Here is a 21,585-nt window from a genome sequence, read left to right as displayed (position 1 = left end):
TTGCCAGCATTTAAAAAAAATAAATAAAGTAAAGTAAATGAAGTAAAATGAGAGCAACTGATGTGAATGTTTGTTTCTTGTTGGTTTATTTACACACAACATAAATAAATTTAAGGTGCAAACATGCTTTGTATAAACATCGACCAGGTGGATTTTGGTCCTTAATAAAATGACAGTATGTACACACAGATTCTTACATTCTATTGCACAGACATTGTCCACTCAAGTTGGAGATCAGGAAAAGGGTCTCCACAAGCTCCCCGCCGTGCTCGGCCTCTTTTGGGGCGTCGTGTTGCGAAGGACGCTGCTGGATGGGGCCCCAAGAGCTGGAGGGGAGCCGGAGGGCCACGAAGAAGATGGCGAAGAAGAAGAAGCGGTGGATGAGGAGGAAGGGGAGTCAGAGAGGCCTTTGCCCTCAGTTTGCAGAAAGTGGACAGCTCTCTGGAGGCAGGAGGAGAAGCCATGTTGGTAGGAGGGCAGCACCTGCTTCTCGCGGACTTTGTTGGCGTGTTGCTGCAGGAAGACGACCGTGTGCTCCAAGATCTCTGCTTTCTCCAACCTGCGCCCGCTAGCTCCCTGTCAAACACGCCAGGCAGTGGCACACACACTGTTTTAAATACACATGCATGCACACACTTTTAAACACACTAGCTTTTTTTTTTTTTTTTAATAGGATGAATTTATACTGTTTTTAGTTTCCACCCCAAAAGTACTTTGAATGTCTACAGGCCAACTTTAGTGTTCTACAGCAGTGGTTATTAAACTTCTTATTACCACCTCAAAAAATACTTTGCCCTCGAGTATCACCTTAATCACCAACATTTTTAAATGATTAAATGCATATATTGTACTTTAAAGCTAAATACAACTGAATTGTACCTAACAAATGCACCTTACTGGATTTAAAAATAAATAATTCAAGCCACGGTAACATGTACAACCCCAATTCCAATGAAGTTGGGACGTTGTGTTAAACATAAATAAAAACAGAATACAATGATTTCAATGGGAGACACGTCTGGACTGCAGGCAGGCCAGTCTCGTACCTGCACTCTTTTACTACGAAGCCACGCTGTTGGAACACGTGCAGAATGTGGTTTGGCATTGTCTTGCTGAAACGAGCAGGGGCGTCCATGAAAGAGATGTTGCCATAAATTCCCGTAAAATTCCAAGTTAATGATTATTTGCTAAAAACACAAAAGTTTTACCAGTTTGAACATTAAATATATTGTCTTTTTAGTGTATTCAATTAAATATAGGTTGAACATGATTTGCAAATCATTGTATTCTGTTTTTAATTTATGTTTTATCACAACGTCCCAACTTCACTGGTATTGGGAATTGTAGTTTGAACAATTATTTCAGTAAGTTAATTTCCGTACCACTAGAGGGAGGCTTCGTACCACACTGAGATTCACTGTTCTACAGCAAAACAAACGCATTTCAAGTCTTCATAGCAGGGATGGGCAACCTACCAGCCAATTAAAAAATTGGAGAGGGGGAAAAAAAAAGGATGTATAACATGAAAAAATAAAAATGCAACAAAAAACCCTAAAAAAATACTAAAACTTGAAAGAAATAAAGATTTATAATATGATCAAATAAAAAAATACAATACAAATAAAAAACACAATAAATGTAGAATAAAAAATGCCAAAAATTCTACAAAATATTTAACTTAAAAAAATGACCAAAAATGTAAACCAAAAGAAGCTACCAAACGTAACAAAACCATACCCCCAAATTTGATGAAATGTAAATCAATAAGAAATAGCAACAATTGAAAATAAAAGTTACAAAATATGAAAAGACAGACTTAGAACCAAAATAAAAATATAGTAATTACTTAAAAAAAAAAAAAAAAACTTAGAGGAGCTGTTAAAGGAAGCCCCAACACACGTAACCCTGATGCTTATAATACATAATAGTCAAATTATTATTATAATCATAGTCATAAATTAGTTTGAAAACTGTAGTCTGGCCCTGAGTTTGAAGTATTTTCAAGCACATCAATTTAGTTAAGTTATTGATAAAGTAGTACAGCAGTAACATTCTGTAAAAGGGTTATATTTACTTGAGGTGTAAGCAAAAGAGTTTTGAGGTTCTCCAAGCTTCTGTTTATTCTTTCTCGTCGTCGTCTTTCGACCTGAGGTTTTAAGCTCTGTGGAAAATATATACAGTAAATAGTGACATTTTCATCATTATTACGATGTCATACCTCGATGCTATGATACATATACACGTGATAAATATCAATAATGGTAATAATCAAGGGGTCGACGTACCTTCCTATCTGTGTTTGCATGCTGGCAATGCTGAGGCATCTTCATGACTGCAGTCCAACAGAAAGTTGAATGTGGCCCCTCGGGCCCCACTGGACCTTAAAAGACACGCCACAGGCTCCACCCACTCACTCGCCACACTCCTCATCTTTCAAATGATCTAATTGTGTGTCATATTATGTTCGTCGACAAACTCTCTTCTCTTTTTTTGCATAGAGGCAGAGAAGAATAAGTGAAATGTTTATTCGACTTTCTATTGTCTTGAGTTATTTCCTAGCATGTTCCTTCCTCTATTAATAATGCTTTTTTTGTTTGTTTGTTTCGAGTAAAGTTCTAATCCAAATTAGTATGAATTGGTCTGCACTGCCATCCATCTTCTGATAGTCGTCTTAATGATTAATGTTCAACACTTTTTTTGGGAGGGTGGGGGGTGCATGTGCACCCTTCTCCGATCAAGGGCACGTGGACGTAACCCCCACCCACGCGACACGCGCCCCTGAGAGGTGAGAGCAGCTCGTGTAATATTAACATACCTGAGGGGGGTGGGGGGGGGGGGGGGCACGGTGGGATTAGTCGTGTCAAGCATCCGGCAGAAAACAGCGTGAAGCTCAGACACATGCATGACCAAACAGCAACCAAACGTTGTGCGTAAAAACGTGCGTAAAAGTGTTTTACCTGCACCCAACACAACAATAAACTACAATGCATTGCACATCTTGCTGTATTGTGTATTTCATTTAAAAACTAGACTTTTAAATGATTGAATTAAAGCGATAAGGATGGCATTTGCGCATGCGTGGATTCGTGAAGAAACGCAACTGACGCCAAAAGTGTTGGAAGGCAAACAGCACACGATCAAATGCAGCTAAAGTGTGGACAAGTTTCCCACGAGAGACTTTTGAGGTCATTTCTCCCGCAAGCGTTTGTGCTCCAAAACACCAACCGCAGTCATTTCATCTAATGAAATTATGTAATCATGTCAAGAAGTAGATACAACACTTTTAATATACATTTGTGTCTGTGGTTGCGTGTCATTGACAAACAAGACAATTGTGCAAACTGTCACTGAACGTGATCAGTTGTCAAACAATGTATGAACACATTCAGATGATTTTTTTCTTTTGTCTTTCTTCATTCTTGTAACATTTCTCCTTAATAAACATTCTTGTCCTCGCGTCCGAAGCTGGCGCCCCGTGGAATGCCACGTGCGTGCCTTTTCAATTCAAATGTGAATGAACGTGTGACTGAAGTCATTCACGCAACTTGTTCACTCACACCTCTGCCCGCCACGAGAAACGTCTGCTGGCCGTTCTCCCACCGTCGCACCCCGCAGCCAACGTTTGCATATAATGTCACCCTCACTATTCTAAAAGGTTTAAACACCCAACGATGTAGATTTTTTTATTTTTATTTTTATTATATTTTTTTCAATTATTGTGACTTAGACTACTTCCCAAATTAATTTTTGACTAAAATTGTTTGGGGGGAAAAAATATGTTAGTAGATGAGAATTAAATGTATTGTCCTTATGTGGAGTCTCACTATAATGGTCCTTTAGTTGTATGATTTGGAAGGTTGTTGGTGCAAAAGTAAGTATATATATATATATATATATATATATATATATATATATATATATATATATATATATATATATATATATAAAGGCAATTACATAACTTATTAAAATGTAAATTTAAATGTAAAAAAAATAATTTTAATTTAGTTGAACCTATTTAAGATTTTTTATTATTTCATTTAATGCCATTGGTCTAATATGATTTTATTAATAGTTGTTACATTTATATTTAATTAATGGCATTATTAGCCACTTAAGGACATGTATTCATTTTGAATGGCACGCATTTATAAAAATCTAAATGCCATGCCATTGACATTATAGTTCACAATTCAACAAATTCGAGGACAATTTAATTATTTCACATTCGAATGATCTGTACTCTGTGTATTTGGTGCAAACAGCCCTTCATATTTACTCTTTGGTACTTGACCCAAAGACTAACACCTCATTTATGGCTTCCTGCACTGGAGGAATGAGAATGGTCGTCGAGTGGCGTTCCCACGGGACACACTTTCATTGTCCACGTCTTTCCACGGAGGTGTCAACGACGCAATACACACGCGCACGCACACACAATGGACATATGCACGACCATTTGCATCCGTCGGTGCGTGAGTGAGAACCCCAGCATTACCATTAACAATGTAACTAGTTCCACCAATAAAAATAGAAGATCCCCCCCCAAAAAAAAATAAAAATAATAATAATAATAAAACTGCGGGAACATTGACTGACGCTTCAACATCCATTTGAATACTGTATACATTTTTTACTGGTGTTGTATGGTGGCAGTGAACTCAACTCGTCTTTCGACCAATCTGATCAACTACTGTATAGTTGTTTTGAATTGGATGCAAATTTTGTGAACGGCTGTAATGTCTTAATTCGCCCATCAGATCTGCGAAATAAGATATTACAGCAAACACAATCTCAATTTCTCCAGGGGATGTTCCGCACAGCCGTCGTGTATGTTTGAATCCGAAATATAGTTTATGTTTAGTCGTGCCGCATGCCTTGTGACGTATTGCCAATAGGGCTGCCAAGATTAGTCGACTGGTCAGGACGACGTCGACAAACTAAATCGTCGACAATTAATTTAGTAATCGACATTATGGTTTATTTTTTCAAAGCGTTGGGGGCCAAAGTACGCACACTAGACACCATGAGTGGCACAAGGGCCATCGAATTGAACCAAAAAAATGGTGGCAAAAGTTGTTTAATTCTTTATATTCTAATAATGTCATTACTCAATGTTGTTACGAAGTAGAATGTTATAGAGTGCCGTTTTTCTTGTTAAAATTTTTTTTGGGATGTTTTTTGGTTTTACAGTGGACCGGTTTTACAGTGGACCGCAAATAGTGAAAATCTGTGGATAATTGACACCCATCATAATTCCACTGAAAAAAAATGAAATATATGAAATATATATATATATTTTTAAATAAACCAGCAAATAAGTGGTTGTGAGTTGGTTACCCCCCCCCCCCTAAGAAATGTTAAAAAGTATAACAAAAATTGGAAAAAAAGTTTCCCAAAAAAAGATGAAAAAAATCAGTGAATAGGTGAAACCACAGCTGCAGAACCGTAACCGTATGTGGGATTCCAGTGTAGTGGTATTTCGCAAAAGATGATTTGCGAAAAGAGTGCTTTAAGTTATGAGCACGGTCCTGGAATGAATTGAAACTCAGATCTCGAGCCACCAGTTGAAGCAAAAATTTATTTGAAAGAAATTTTAAAATAATCTAAATTCTAACCACTCACTTTATGTAATATATTTAACTTTACTTCCAATTGAATTCATATCAGAAATTGACTTTGGATACTTCAGTGTAACAAATGATTCATTGAAGTCATTTTCTGTTGAGTACTCGCACATCACTTTCAGGTACTTTTTACAAGAAAGAAATATCCGCATCCCCCTAAACCTCAAAGGGACCAGGTGCAAGGACCCTCTGCTTCCCTTTCCCTGGGGGTCGTCAAAGGGGGGTTCTAGTTGGTGCTAATGAGATTGGAGTGAGAAGGGTTTCAAGCCAGGGTTAATGTTTCAAAGTAAGGGATTTCAGGGTTTCTGCGTGGTTCCTACTACCAGCCTTTTTAGGTGCACTGCAGTGGGTATAAAAAGTCTACACACCCCTGTTCTAATGGGAGGGTTTTCCCACACATGTTTGGGAGATTGGGTTATAATCCAATGAAACCAGGGTTGAACTTTTCAACCATAATTCTTAAAGGTAGGTTTGCTGCAAACACAACACTGCTCCTCACCCCAAAAAAAAAACCAAGAATGGTGGCAGTGTCATACTTTGGGCCTGTTTTCCATCAGCTGGAACTTGGACCTTAGTTAAAGCGGAGGGAATTATAAACAGTTCCAAATAGCAGTCAGTGTTCGCACAAAACCTTCAGGCTTCTGCTAGAAAGCTAAAAAAAAAGAAATGTAAGGAAACACCTACTAGAACAGGTGAACATTATTTACGATTAATCAGAGGCACTTCAAATGGTGGCAGGTGTGTGCTGACCCCCATTTAAAATGAGTTTGAATGTGATTTGTATTATGAGAGTGTGCACACTTTTGTAATCACATTATCTCAATGGTTTATTTTTAGTTGCCCTCTGAAAATAATTTCTTTTTTTTAAATTGAGTTGTATGGGTAGGTCACCTTAATGGTGGAAGCAAATTCGGAATGTGTGTGTATATATATATATATATATATATATATATATATATATATATATATATATATATATATAAAACCTAACATTTGAACAGGAGCGTGTAGACTTTTCATACTGTATATGGACAAAAGTATTGGGATGCAGAGGCGTCAAACTCATTTTTGTAGTTAAGGTTTCCAGTACAAGATAGGTATGACTGTGAAACTATTACAAATGTTTAACTGGCCCCTCATAATATGACACAACACATTGATGGATAACTAGTTTTGAAATCAGAAGTCAAGGATAATACTTATTACTTACTTACTATAATACGGGCCACATAGTACGATACGTCAGGCTAGCCCTGGCCCCCAGGCCTTGAGTTTGACAGAAGTGGGTTACCACATACGACTCTTGAGCACAAAGGTTTGCCCACCCATCCCTAGTGTATGAGAGTGCTCATATATAAACTGCTTTGTTTCATTCCAACAACAAGGCATGAATTGTTTGATGTCTCTGAGGGGACAGCAAATCTTTTAGTCACCCTGCAGGAGGTCACGCTCCACACCCACGACAAGAAGAAAGCAAACGTGACATTTGATTGGACTGGAATGGAATGTGTTTATTCGTGACAAATAACAACAGTAGAAGCTCACCATAGGGAGAAATGTCCAATAAGTTAGTGTGCAAAATATACAAGTTATATATTATGATTAGGAGGGATGACTGAGGTTGTTCATGACTTGTGGATGTGAGGGTGGGCCCCTCATATTTCAAAGCAGCTGGAAATAAGACAGGGGCACTTTATTATGATCAACACATCTCTTAGTGTTGTGTGTATCTTTGTGTGTGCGTGAGACAACTCACCTCTGAGGTGGACACATGGGGGGCTGCAGGATCCAGCGCACATCCTGAGTGGCACTATATACTGATCTATAGTGGGTCGAATGGTTCACATATATACACAGCAGCGTACAAATACGTCGTTAAACTATTTACACCATCAACTCGACAGTTAATGCATACATTGACAGGGGGGAGGGGGGGTTCAAAGTTCACTGTTCAGGGCCAAGGCCTCCACACGCTCTGGCCTAGCGAGGGACCCTCTGCCGGGGGGTTCTCCATGCACGTCTCCAGCCAGTTTTGCCCCTGCGCGGGGGTCCTGGGGGGCTGAGCCACCGCTCGCCTGTTATGCTTGGACTTGTGTCTCAGCATGTGGAGGATGGAGGAAGAGGAGGAGGAAGAGGAGGAGGAAGAGGAGGAGGAAGAAGAGGAGGAGGAGCAGGGGATGAAGGAGGCATCCAGGGCCAGCCACAGGCCTTTGCCCCCGGGCCCCAGGAAGTGGGCGGCCCTTTGCAGGCAGGTGTGGAAGCCGTCTTGGAAGGAATGTTGTTGTGGTTGAGGTCCACTTGCTGCTTTGCTGGTGTTGTGCAGGAACACGACCGTGTGCTCCAGAATGTCGGTCTTCTCCACACGACGCTGAGCTGCACCCTGGAGCAACACATGTACGTTTATTTAACACTCTTAATTTTATACCATACATTTTCTATCGCGCTTATCCTTATTAGGGTGGTGGGTGAGTTGGAGTCCATCCAGGCAGACTTTGGCCAAGAGGTGGGGTACACCCTGGACTGGTCACCTGTCATTCTCAGGCCACATACAGACAAACAAGCATTCAATTTCACACCTACGGACAATTAAGAATCTTCAACATGCATGTTTTTTGGGGATGTGGGAGCAAGCCGGAGCACCTGGAGAAAACAAACTCAAGATTTGAATGCATAGAGTAATGCATAGTAGTACTGTACACTATGTACATTTTACTCCTTGTAACATGTCTTAATGATTTTTTTAAAAAAATGTTTGAATGTTTTAGGTTAGAAAGTGTTTATTTTAACACGAAAGAATTACAGCATACACTCCAAATCCCACAATATAACAAACTGCGCACGATATGAATATGAAAGAAAAAAAATCTGCAATGCACTGACTGGAATAGGTGAACTGCAATATAGCGAGGAAATACTGGATAACACTGACATGCAGGCTTTTGTAATGTGGGAGGAAGCCAGATTACCCAGAGGAAACCCGTGCAAGAATAGAATAGAATTGAATCGAATAGAAAAGAACAGAATACAATAGAGCTTTATTGTCACTATCATAGGAACTATGAAAATCATTTGGACATCTCCCAATTTGCCTCTCTGAAATAAACAAAGAAGTAGACATGCAAACATACAATTATCAAAAGACTTGTTTTTACAGAACATACAATTGCTCACAGGCCCGAAATGAGGCTTTAACTCAGAACTGAGGCAGACGTGGCAACCGCTACTTCATTTGAGCTAATATTGCGTTTTTTTTATAAATACCTGCTGCTGTTGCAGCTCCTGCATCAACATGCTCCTCAAACGCTCCAGACTGTGGTTCATTCGCTCACGTCGACGTTTCTCCACTTGTGATTTTATAAGCTGGAAAGAGTTTTTTTTTTTTTTTTTTTTAAAGTTAACTCTTCCCAAATAAACCATGCTGAAGTATATTACTTTTAATTATTTCAAAACTAGATGAATACTTAAATGACTTAAATACAGTACTGCAAGCAAAAGAATACTGGATTGGAAATGCTTCTATACCTTACTGTCTCGGTTTGCATCCTCTGCTTCCTGCATGAGCTTCATGATTCGATCTTCGTCCGATTGTTGGCTTCCTCGGGGGGTTTCGGCAATCGTCGGAAAAAGAGTTTAAATCAAGCTGGCTTCTCTTATTATAGCCGACCTCACGGTCCGCCCTCGCCCCGCCCACCCACGAAACAGCCAATCACATGTCACGTCGCTCATGATTTTGTCCGGTGGGTGGTGCGTTGCCACACGTGCGCCCGCCCGCATGCACGAGTTTTTACATTGTATTTTCTACTACATTAATTTAGCTGCCACTAATTATCTCAGTTTAGTGCAATAAATCCGCTTATTTTATGAGAGTTGCTGTAGGCCTCGATAGGATAGGAAAGCTCCAGAAGAGCGAAGTGTCCATTCAGGCAAACTCAAAATGTTCCCCGGCCTGGAGTGGCCTCAAATCGGACACACGCTGACACGGCACATTAAATTCAGATTTTTATTTTTTTATTTTTTTCCATGTTCTGAGCAATTTGCCAAAAACCTACTTAAGAATATTGGAAGCTGAAAAACAAAAAAGCAAACGAAAAAAAAAAAAATCAATAAATAACAAATCCGCGAAATTACAAGATAGAGACTCAGAGGGAAAACTCTTTTGATGATGTGACTGATGTCAAATTCAAATTGAACATAATCTGCGTGCCTAGAATCGCAGAAAATGTACGAGAGAATGATAGGAAATTAAATAGAATTTCTGCTCTTTTATACATGGCAAGACCACCTAAACTTGTCCAAAATACTGTAAATGTAATAGAAACTAAATAATTTGAAGTTCATTTCCACACTGTACCAACGAATAATAACTAACAGACAAATGCGCGCGGGACCAATGAACACCCACGCGTGCCATCTGCATGCGTGCCGCGTGCTGGCGCTCCAAAACGTCCACGAGTGCGTGCGAAACCCTTTGAAGTGGAAGCGCGAGCGTGGGAGAGCGACGCCACGGCACCGAAGACCCCCAAAGGTGCGACTGTGGGAGAGCGACCAGCAGACGCTTCTCGTCGTGCAAGTGGGACACGTTCGCACTCGAATTGAAATGACGTGCACGCGTCACTCCGCGGGGCGTCGGGCTCAATAAAGTTCATTACGGAGAAACGGTACAGGAAGGAAAATAATAATAATAATAAGAAGAATAATAATAAGAATAATGTGGGCGTGTTTTTATCATGTTGTATCGATTAAAAACGGCATTCCTTGATTTGTTTTGTACAACGTCATTTGCACAATGTTGTGTTTGCCAATGAAACGCACCCACAGACACAACTGTAACTATCTAATGTACTTGAAATGACATGATTACATCATTTTGCTGGTTTAAAATGACTGACGTAGAAACTTTGACGCATGTTTTAGCTCAGCTTTGGTTTGCGGCGGTCTTGCTTTAGGAGGTGTTTGGTCATGCATTTGTCTGAGCTTCACGCTGTTTTCTGCCGGATGCTTGACACGACGAATCCCCCCATGCCGCGCCCCCCTCACATATGTTAATATAACACGAGCTTTTCTCACCTCTCGAGGGTCGCGTGTCGCGTGGGTGGGGGTCTGCACAAGGGTGGGGGTTACGTCCACGTGCCCTTGATTAGCGAAGGGTCCTGTTGGCACATGCACCCCCCTCCCCCCAAAAAAAAACAAAAGTGTTCAACAATAATCATGAAGACGACTAAAGCATACAAATCATAATTTGGATTAGAGCCTTCCTAAAAATGAAAGCATTATTGCCACATTAAGGAACATGCTGGGAAATAACTTCAAGTCGAAATTTTTTTTCACGTGTTCTTTTCTGCCTCTATATGAAAAAAAAACAAAAAAAAAAAAAACAAACAGGAGAGTGTGTGTTGACAAATATAGTATGACACACAATTAGATGAGTGGAGAGTGAGTGGGTGGAGCCTGTGGTGAGTCTTTTTCGGTCCAGTCAGGCCTGAGGGGCCACATTCAACTTTCACCCCGTTGGACTGCAGTCATGAAGATGCCTCAGCATTGCCAGCATGCAAACACAGATAGGAAGGTACGTCGACCCCTTGATTATTATCTTTATCAATATTGATCACGTGTATGTTTCATAGCACCGAGATATGAAATCATAAAGGTCATCATCCCAGATTAGCCCAATAACTCTTGAGACTTGCAAAATATAAATAGAATAAGAAAACAAGATCAAATTTGTGCTAAAAATGAATAAAGGGTTCAAAGTGCAGGGATGAATAGGTATGGGGGAAAAGGGGGGCTGATATTGGTGCTACAGTTTAACAGCTTCCAGAAAGAAGTTGTTCCCCAGCCTGGTGGTCCTGCACCGGATGCTCCGTAGCATCCTCCACCTATTAGCTTTAATATAAAAAGTGTAGTTGTACTGTTTATGTTAAAACATTTATTAAATGTTTTAGAACTAAATCTAATGATTTATAAAAAACTGTGAATACTAAATTCAACTTTATTTCTCTAAGATTTCTTTAAAAACTGCAGCTTTTACAACATAAATAATGAAATAATAATAATAAAATAACAATAATTATTATTATATTTACATAAATATAATAATAATAGTAGTAATAATAATAATAACAATAATAATAGTTATTATTAGAAATACATGAAATATTCTTTTTAAAATAAAAAAAAAATGTATTTAAAAACCAACACCTGCATCGCCGCATCGGTCTTTAGAACAAACTGTCACAGTCCTAATTTTGGCCTGTTGGTGTTCTCAAAATGTTTACATACACTTTTATCACGTTTTCTAATTGGATTATATTTTGCCTTGTATTTAACCTTCATTCTTATGTATTAATATACACATTATGCAGGAAAGAGCACACTGCAGCTATTTTAAGGATTCGCTAGCTGTCTGAAAGCATAAAAATCTAAAAACAACAACAACAATTCTTTAAAGGAAAGTCAAACTGTATATGCATGTATATTTTATTATTCTTTATCAACAATTTCAATTAAAACAATGCTTTCATTTGTTAAGAGGCTGAAAAAGAGTAATTCACGCAAACAAGTTAGTTGAGTAAATATCATTGTTATATTATTATATAATGGAACATGTTATTTTTACTTATTTAATTTAAAGAAAATAAAACACGAAATCAAAATAATCGAAACATCATTTTGCTAAGAAATTGTTGGCCTGTTCATCTTATACACAATGAAACGGTGGAATTAACAAAATAATAATGTAACCGGTTGTATTTTGTTAGATTAAAATGACAAATTGGTTTTAAATTGAACAAAAGACCATTATATTGAGGTTTGCGATTTTGAACGGAGGCTTAGCTGTCGTACAAGAAACGAGCAGAAGGATGGCGCTATTCAACTTCTACCTGAGTGTAATTTGAGGGCCGCCAGCAAGCTGCTCATCAGCAAAACTGTCCCTTATTTCAAGAGTTAAACTAATTTACAACATTCTCAGCGCCCTCGATATGGTTTATTTCTCATTCCTTACCTTTTGGTTGCTGTTTGCCTCCTACCAAGGAGAGAAGCCGCCATTACAGAGTGCCTTTCCCCCATTCCCGAGGGCTTTAACCCTGGCAAACCGTAGCACGGCGAACATTTTCCCAAGAGAAAGCGCGACTTTGCCGCAGGCTTACCTCAAACTACCCGTGGTCGTCCACTCCAAGCTGCCACCGCTGGAGAAGCGCCACTTGTCCCCGGCCAGGGGCAGCGGCCTGGAGCCTCTCCCCGGGCCCGTCCGAGAGCGCCTGCTCCCGGCGCGGCCTGGCTGGAGGCCACCGGGCCCGTCGGATGATGACTCCGTGAGAACGGCGTGCAAAATGGACAAAATGCTCGTCCGGGTGTCCAAGAGTATTCTGGGCGATGGTGAAATCAATTATCAGCTCAAACTGGGAACATGTCGAGCAAAAAAGTTGTCGAAGAATTACGTTTATTTTCTAAATGGTCTCGACCAGTGTGGAACCAAACGCCAGGTAAGCTAGTAAACCTTTTATTTGTGACGTATGGGACCCCATGTATCATTGTATATTCATTTATTTTGACCACAGTTGATCACATGGTGCATAAATGGGCAAATGTAATTGTACAACATGTTTCAACCTGGAGCAAATTGCTAACGACTAGCACCACTCCCAATTAGCTAACTATCTCACAAAAGGCAGGGGAAGACACAAATCTTATGGAAGGTTCACTTTTTTTCTTTCTTTGCTTTTCGTTCGATGTGGCCTTTATAGCTCACACAATATGTACTGTATGTATCGTAATAGTCGGTCTCGAGACTAAGTTTGATATTTGTGATTTTTGACTAATATTTTCCTGAATTAATTCCTGGATTAATTATGGAACATCTACAGTACGTGCGACACAACACACTCACTTGCCTACATCATTAGATACACCTGTGCTCCAAAAGTAATCTTAAAACACAACTTTTATTAATTTTTATCAACTGGACTACTTGAAATCACAATTTTTAATGACAAAAAAACTGTTCATTTACTTTTTTTGTATTCGTCCATATTTTTCTTTATATAAGTCTTGTGTATGTGGTGCTGTACAAGAGCTGTATCAAGCATTCTACCTTTACAAGCATACATAATTTCTAGTTTTTCATTGTTTAAATTTAAGGATGTGTTCAAGGTCTCTGATTTATTTTTTTTCCATTTACCTATTATCAGGTTTGCAAAATAATTTGGGTTGGAAATGCCCAGGATGCCCATTTTTAAAGATATTCTAGTTGGTCTTTTAAGCCTGGCAGTTGAGATGGCTGGATTTCTTATTAATATTTGATATGCAAGTAATCTTTGCTCTGATTGGATTGCTTTTTGTCTTAATTACATATGGAAAACAGCTTTGCTTTGCTCTGATTGGTTCTTGGCGATACAATATCAAATAAAAAGAGAGGGGGATATTTTGAGGTTAGGCTCGTCATCCGTTCCGCTTCACTTGAGTTGAACCTGCGTGTGATGTTTATCGTTGGCGATAATATATGCAAGCGTTGGTATTTCATGCAGTTAGATTAAAACTATAAATATAATTACCGTATTTTCACGACCATAAGGCGCACTTAAAAGTCTTAAATTTTCTCCAAAATGGACGGGGCGCCTTATAATGCAGCGCACCTCATGTGTGCACCGACTTCCAAAATCTATAAATGTTGTTGTGTGATGAGCGCTTCGCTTGACTGACTGGGAGCATTTCCTGCCGACACGCTGCTTATACAGAGGAAAAGCGGACGTGGCTGAGGACAGCCTGCGGCCGTTAAAGGGGGAACGGTGTGCGTGAAGGAGACCACTAAAGGCACGCCCCCAGTAGGTATATAGCATATATATATATATATATATATATATATATATATATATATGTGCATTGTGTAAAACATCGGTTTGGCTAAGGACTCCCGAAAACGACTGCGGTCAAGCCAGCCTCCACTCGTAAAGTAGCAATCAAGCCAACCGCCCCTAATTTTGTTAATACTAGGCATTACGGTAATAAGTCCCCAACTCGCGGTGAAAGCCACCTTCAAAATAAAAGATTTCCAATAATACGGACGTCAATGCTCTTCGGTTAAGGAATGCAACCAGCAAGGTCAATTAGAATCTTGAGATGCATTAAAAAATGTAGTTTATTAGTTTTAGAGACTTTTATTTTGAAATACAATATCAGATCTTCATCAAACCTCTTTTAGTGGAGTCCTTGGTGGTCTGTCACACAGATCTGGACTTGTCTTGGGATACCAATGGGATTATGTTGGGGTGACTTTGGCTCAGTAGGTAGAACAGGTTCGAATCCCTGCAACGACTGTCCACGTGTCAGTGTCCTTGGGCAAGACACTGAACCCTAATTTGCTCCCAGTGGGCTTGGCAGCGCCTCGCATGGCAGCAGTCGCCCATTGGTTTATGAATGTGTGTGCGAATGTGAGGCTTTGTAAAGCGCTTTGGGCACTGTGATGATGTAGATAAAGTGCTATATAAGTGGAGTCCATTTACCATTTATTTTTTTCTAAGATATCAAATAAACTACATTTTTTAATGTATCTCAAGATTCAAATTAACTTTGCTGGTTGCATTCCTTAACCGAAGAGCACTGACGTCCGTATTATTGGAAAGCTTTTATTTTGAAAGTGGCTTTCACCACGAGTTGGCGACCTATTACCGTAATGCCTAGTATGAACAAAATTAGGGGCGGCTGGCTTGACTGCTACTTTACGAGTGGAGGCTGGCTTGACCGCAGCCGAAAACGGCACCAACGAAGAGACACGCTTACGAAGCACAGTTTAAACTGCAGGCTATCAGTTACACAGAGGAACATGGGAATCGAGCAGCCGCGAAAGAATTCAGGATCAACTAATCCATGGTTCGCAAGTGGAGGAAGCAGGAAAACGAGCTTCGCCAAGTCAAGAAGGCGAAGCTGAGTTTCCGCGGAAACAAGGCGAGGTGGCCCGAGTTGGAAGACCAATGGATTAATGAGCAAAGAACAGGGAGAGAAGCGTCTCGACAGTCACCATTCGACTGAGTGCAATAACTCGGAGCTTGCATCATTCCGGGAGGCCTGACGAACCGCTGGACATCCGTGTAAACACGGCGTTCAAAGTGAAGTTGTGAGTGGCGTGGGAGTGATGGATGACAGATGGCGAACACAGCTTTACTAAGACTAGGAGGCAGCGCTGGGAGAGTTACGCCACAATTTGTGACTGGGTTGTGGATGCTTGGGCTAACGTGTTTGCTTGGACTGTTGTTCGAGTTTTTGTAAAAGCCGGCATAATTTCTGAGGAGCCGCACGGCAATGAGACTGACTCCGACAATGACGAGAGGGCACCTGGCGTGTTTGATTGAGAACTTGTCCAGCTGTCCATTTTACATACAGAAGATGAGGACTTTGATGGATTTGTGGATGAGGATTGATAAAAAAATAACGTGAGTACATCGTTAAATACTTCAATAAAGTACAACCGAACTCAGTTTTGCTCCCGCTGCCTTTTTAAAAACATTGTTTTAGCATGCGTGCATGCTACCGTATGTTTTGAGCTAACGTATGTTTTACCATACCTGCGCCCAATAATACGGTGCGCCTTATGTATGTGTTAAATACAGAAATAGACCCCGTAACTGAGACTGCGCCTTTTAATACGGTGTGCCTTATGGTCGTGAAAATATGGAAAGTGTTGCTGTAAAACACAACGTATGTATACTTTATAGATTGTATTTGTATGGCTTGGCGGCAGCTAACTCTCGCTCTCTTAAAATCCGGAAATGCACTTCCGTTCAGCAGAATTGAGTGGGTGGGTACCAACCAAGAAGTTGGCAGCTACTTATATATTAATTGATAAAACTGCATCACAATGACGGCAATTTCAAATCCACCCATTTTGCAAGCCTTATGTTGTTTATTGTCTTTTGCATTCAATCGGAAAACTGCTTGGATGTCAAACTTGAACCTTGTCACAGACTAATTTTGACCTATGTTATGCATGAAATAGTCAAAAAAGGAAAGATTTGAATGGCATTGGACCTTTAAGTATTATGGTTGTATTTTGCATGGCACCACATAGAGATCTAACGTCTTTCCTGGTCTTGCAGCTAGAGGAAAATATGCAGCCTTATGACAGGCATTTGTTTTATTTTTTCATGTCGTGTACGTAAGCTTTATGTAATTTGGGAGCGCAACTTAGTAAATTGCAATACCCTTTACTGATTTCTCTCCCTCTCTCCTGCTCTTTTTAACGATCAGTACTCGTTTTATGCCCACTGGAGCTAAAGTTAAGATTTATTCATATTTTACGTTGAACTCTGTGTAATCTAACCCAAGCCTTACGCAAAAACCTCATCTTTAGCTGAACTGTGGTTGACAACTAGAAATAACGTGCTTGTATTACATAACATCAAAACATGCAAATTAATATTCACTGACCCCATGACATCTTTGTCCTCTGACTGTTAACGCTTCGGTGCTTCATATAACGCGCTCGCACACAAGCTTCGTGAGGTACGACATAAAATACAAAACACATTCATGTTGTCTCCCGGGGTCCGTAAGTACTTTACCTTCTTTGATACAATGTTGGTGTGTATATTTAGCATGTCTCTTGTTCCTAATTGCTAACCTATTTCTTTACAGATGATTAATGGTCAGATGACCTATTCAAACACACTGCAGTATGACCCGGGGATGGTTCAAGGCCCCATAAGGAGATCTGTGCCCTTTGCGTTGGCCGTTGCCTGCAATTACACCAGGTGACTGCCACAAGACGCGTCTAGATCCAGTGACAATATGCGCGGTGTTATTAAAAAGTGTGACTCTCTTTGGTCTTTGTAGGTATCAATATTCCTACAAAATCGGATATCTTCCGAAGATGCGCATGCGCCACATCTTCAAACCAATGAGGAACAGAGCCAATTTCATTCTGACGCCAAGGAACGGTAAATTCTGAGGAAATAATGTATTTTACCATTTTAAATGACTTTGAAAAGTACATAAACATGGGGGGTTGGGTGAGGGTACAAGGTTGCTGTGTGAACTAGAGATGGGATTCCTCTAAAGGTGAATTTCCTTGTGTTGTAATCAACAGCTCAGTGGCAAAGGCTTGCCCCATTGGATCAGTACGTACTCGGCGAGCCCATGTTTTTCGAGGCTGAGGGTCCGTCCATTCCCCAAGACATGAGGCTGTACGTCCACTTGTGTTACGCCACACCTAATAAGTCACGCACCTCCACGCCTCAATTTCTGGTCGTGAAAGACTTTGGGTAAAAGGAAAAAAAGAAATATACTGATTTTGCAAAGCAGAAATGGATGTGTACTTTTTAACACATCTTTCGCCAATGATGAAGGTGCATGATTGAAAGCAAGTACAGTCGCTCTAGATTCATCCCCTACATGAACAACATTGTCCGATTTTCTGTGGATGCTTTCTTGTTCCAAGGAATGCCGGCCCAAGTGAGTAACATTTGGTTACCTCTGCCAGGAAGGCAACTACTTAACCAACACTGACTTTCATTCACTGCAGCTCTACATGCACTGCACCATGTCGGTCGAAAGTGATGTTCCCACTCCCACGGCAAAGTCCTGCAACTATGACACAAACATGGGAAGGTCAGTGTTTTTTTTTTTTTTTTTTTTTAAGCAATTTACTAGGATCACTTGAGACATATTGGGGGGGTTGGGGGCGGGGTGGAGAAAAGCAAATCGTAATAGAAAAAATGTGAAGATTTTGAAAATTACAAAACAGCTTCAAGGAAAAAAAATAGCAATAAAAGGTAATTTACAAGATAGTCTTAGTTTTATGACAAAGTTGTACAAGGTCAATTCATTCAATTCATAAGTGTGGAGAAAAGTTATTTTTACAAAGACAGGAAAATTAGTTAATTGAACAGAAAACAGGTGTGGGAAAAAAGTCTGAGCCATTTTGAATATGAGAATTTTTTAGCATAAGGATACAGTTGTAATCTGAGGAATAAAATACTTAAAAAAAAATAAAATAAATACATTTTAATATTAATAATTGATATGATATGAAATTAATAATTGGGGCTATATTTTACAAATTGATATGGGAATAAAGTTTTAATATTACTAGCAAAGGTCTCTAATTCAATTTGTACGTGTTAAAAAAAAACTTTTTTACAAGGTAGAAAATGTAGTCACAGTGTGACCGAAAATATTGCAATATTGAATTTTATGATTTCTTTGAGGAAAAATATTGCTTTCTGAAAAAAGTCATCATTTAAGTGCAAAAACAAATTTTATGTGCGTGTTTTGGCAGTTTTTTTTTTTTTTTTTTGCTGGAACCTAACCTCTGTTATTTGGTGAAAAACAAAGTATTTTTATACTCAGGCCAAAGCCATTTCTAATATAAAAATATTGGTTTGGCACCATCTGGTGGCATCTTGGTATTTAACTGAGGAGGGGAGCTAAATATATTCAGGCCACAGCCTTGCCTAATAAAAAAAGTGCTTGCTCCCTTGTGGAATCTAGAGGCAATTACAAACCTTTTTGAGTGGGAGTCAGCGACTTTTCACTATTTATGACTGGACTCCATCCCTATGGGGGAGGGGGGGGGGGAATCCACATTTAACGAGAGAAGTCAGAAATTATGTTTTAAAAAAAAAAAAAATATATATATATATATTTTTTTTACATTTTTTTTTTCAAAGATTTAATTCAGCGGCATGGTGGTTAGCACATCCGCCACACAGTTCTGATGACCCGGGTTCAAATCTGGCCTCACCTGTGTGGAGTTTTCATGTTCTCTCCCGCTTGCCTGTGTGGCTTCGGGTACTCCGGTTTCCGCTCACATCCCAAAAACATGCATGGTAGGTTAATTGAAGACTCTAAATTGCCCATAGGTGTGAATGTGAGTGCGAATGGTTGTTTCTTTATATGTGCCCTGCGATTGGCTGGCGACCAGTTCAGGGTGTACCCTGCCTCTCGCCCAAAGATAGCTGGGATAGGTTCCAGAAGGCCCGCGACCCTACTGAGGTTTAGCGGTACGGAAAATGAATGAATTAATGAAAGATTTAATTCACAAAATTGTGAGTAAAATTTGATTCATAATTTTATGATAAAAATTGTAGAATGATCAGAAATCAATAGGGATACATTTTAAAACATAGTTGGTTTTAAAATCAAACATCTCTCGTCTTTTTTTCCTCCTTTAGATGGGTGGAGCTGCATGGCTGGGACTGGGTGTGCGCCTGCTGCGACTCCAACTGTGGCTCTGCTACTGCTCCATGTGAGAAATATCACTACACCTATTTATTATTTACTTTTAAGATGTGTCGTGTTTCCCCTTCATCGTTAAAACAATTACACAATATCATTGATACATTTCTTCTCATTTTTCAGTGAGTGAAATAAGCAGCAGCAGAGGGTGGAAAGTGCAGCCCAGGGGGCAATTCTTCAAAAACCACAAGAGGAAGAGATTGTTCTCCTCTGCCAAAACAACAACAGCAGCTGCATCAGCAGTGAAGACCACCACTGAGGCCATTCAAAGCACGACCACACCGTGGCCTGATCCAGTTGTAGACACAGATGATACCACTGAGTCGAAGTGGCCGTTTGGAGGCAGAGGAGTGGAGTGGGTGGAAGAGGAAGAGGAGCAGCAGGTGAAAGGCAATGCTGTTGTGATGGAGGACGTCCTGGAAGCTCATCTAGCCTTTGAAGGTATCAAACTAGGCCTGCAACGATTCAATGAATAACTAAAATAATTCCATTATTAAAAAAAAAAAAAAAAAAAAAAAAGGTTTAAGCAAAATCTCTACCTCAAAGCACTGATCTTTTCCCACACGGACTGATTTTACTAGTCGTATGCACAACTTTGTATAGAAATAAGATGGCGCGATAGCTGCGAGCCAGGAGGAAAGAGTCTATAAAAGACAGAAAATTTTCAAAGTTTGGGATCATTTCACACTTTGTGGTCATGAAACATGCTAAAACCAAGTTAATATGCTGCAGGTTAACATATGTTAAGCACGTGTTTATAGACAAAACAGCTGTCTAAATATAAATTATCTGTGACAAAGTGAAAAGGTTACGTTAATTATAAAAGTGTGGTAGCTTGAAACATTCAACTTAAAAATATTTTCAAATAGTGTGATATCTTGTATTTCCAATTTTAAATGTAATAATTATATTTTTTTATTAAACTAAAAAATAATAATAATTTAAAAGGTTTATCTGCCTAAAAAGTTTGAAATTTAAAAACTGTGCCACAGTTCTTCATTAAACATTTTACAATTTTAAGCGATAAAAAAATATCTTGCAACATTTAAAGGTATTTACAATTTTAAATAAAATCACATGAACATTTTTCATGAAACCTTGTAGCTTATTAACAATTTAAAATTAAAGGGTATATCTTTTAACATTAAGATACATTTGCCATTTAAACATTTTTTGGGGACTTTTTTTAAACAAGTGTGATATATAACATGGAAAATGTATTTACAAATTTAAATGTAAAAATTGTGACAATTTTTCCATCAAAATTAAAGGTGTGGTATTTGCAACGTTGAACTGTTGCATTTTTATTTTTTATTTAAGAAAACGATGTTCTATCTTTGAACATTTTTACTTATTTTCACAACCTTTTGATGTGGGACGTGTAAATCGTATTATTAGAATATGTGGCGAGCCACTAAAACATGCAGCTGGCTGGACAGACTTTGGACACCCTTGGTTTAGACAATAAATATTGTGATGTTCCTGTTCTTTTTCCAGAGCCTGAAGTGCAAACTGTCAAAAAATCCAAGCTGAAGATGCCCTCCACCTCCACAGTGCTGCCGCCAACACGGAAGACCACCACAGAGACAACGAAGCCTGAAATAATGGGTAAGGTGGTGGACTGGGAATGGGAGAAGAAAATGGTGAAGAAGGGTTCTGCTGTGGTGGAGGAGGTCAAAGAACATCGCCGAACTTTTGAAGATATCTTTGAGTTTGACGAATAAAGCCT

General features: G+C 39.4%; 3 protein-coding genes across 3 annotated transcripts; 1 reads left to right on the top strand and 2 right to left on the bottom strand.

The window, feature by feature from the left end:
• Nucleotides 1-234: 234 nt before the first annotated feature.
• LOC133402223 (transcription factor HES-7.1-A-like) lies at nucleotides 235-2,330 on the bottom strand. The gene is made up of 3 exons (XM_061675865.1): nucleotides 2,286-2,330; nucleotides 2,075-2,161; nucleotides 235-576 (listed from the first exon to the last, which is right to left on the bottom strand). Exons 1-3 carry the CDS (start codon nucleotides 2,328-2,330, stop codon nucleotides 235-237), a joined length of 474 nt encoding a protein of 157 aa, XP_061531849.1.
• A 5,248-nt stretch (nucleotides 2,331-7,578) lies between these two features.
• LOC133402222 (transcription factor HES-7.1-like) lies at nucleotides 7,579-9,232 on the bottom strand. Its single transcript, XM_061675864.1, has 3 exons — nucleotides 9,150-9,232; nucleotides 8,889-8,987; nucleotides 7,579-8,007 (listed from the first exon to the last, which is right to left on the bottom strand). The coding sequence occupies exons 1-3, from the start codon at nucleotides 9,192-9,194 to the stop codon at nucleotides 7,579-7,581; spliced, it is 573 nt and encodes a 190-aa protein (XP_061531848.1). The 5' UTR covers nucleotides 9,195-9,232.
• A 785-nt stretch (nucleotides 9,233-10,017) lies between these two features.
• Nucleotides 10,018-21,580, top strand: zp3d.2 (zona pellucida glycoprotein 3d tandem duplicate 2). The gene is made up of 10 exons (XM_061675473.1): nucleotides 10,018-10,197; nucleotides 12,770-13,111; nucleotides 17,256-17,371; nucleotides 17,454-17,557; nucleotides 17,707-17,881; nucleotides 17,966-18,071; nucleotides 18,142-18,227; nucleotides 19,793-19,866; nucleotides 19,980-20,297; nucleotides 21,354-21,580. The coding sequence occupies exons 1-10, from the start codon at nucleotides 10,018-10,020 to the stop codon at nucleotides 21,578-21,580; spliced, it is 1,728 nt and encodes a 575-aa protein (XP_061531457.1).
• The last annotated feature ends 5 nt before the right edge of the window (nucleotides 21,581-21,585 follow it).

Source organism: Phycodurus eques, chromosome 4, assembly GCF_024500275.1.
Source record: "Phycodurus eques isolate BA_2022a chromosome 4, UOR_Pequ_1.1, whole genome shotgun sequence".
NCBI classification, from domain to species: domain Eukaryota; kingdom Metazoa; phylum Chordata; class Actinopteri; order Syngnathiformes; family Syngnathidae; genus Phycodurus; species Phycodurus eques.
Note: the sequence above shows the minus strand (reverse complement) of the source record. Positions and strands in the feature narration are given on the sequence as shown.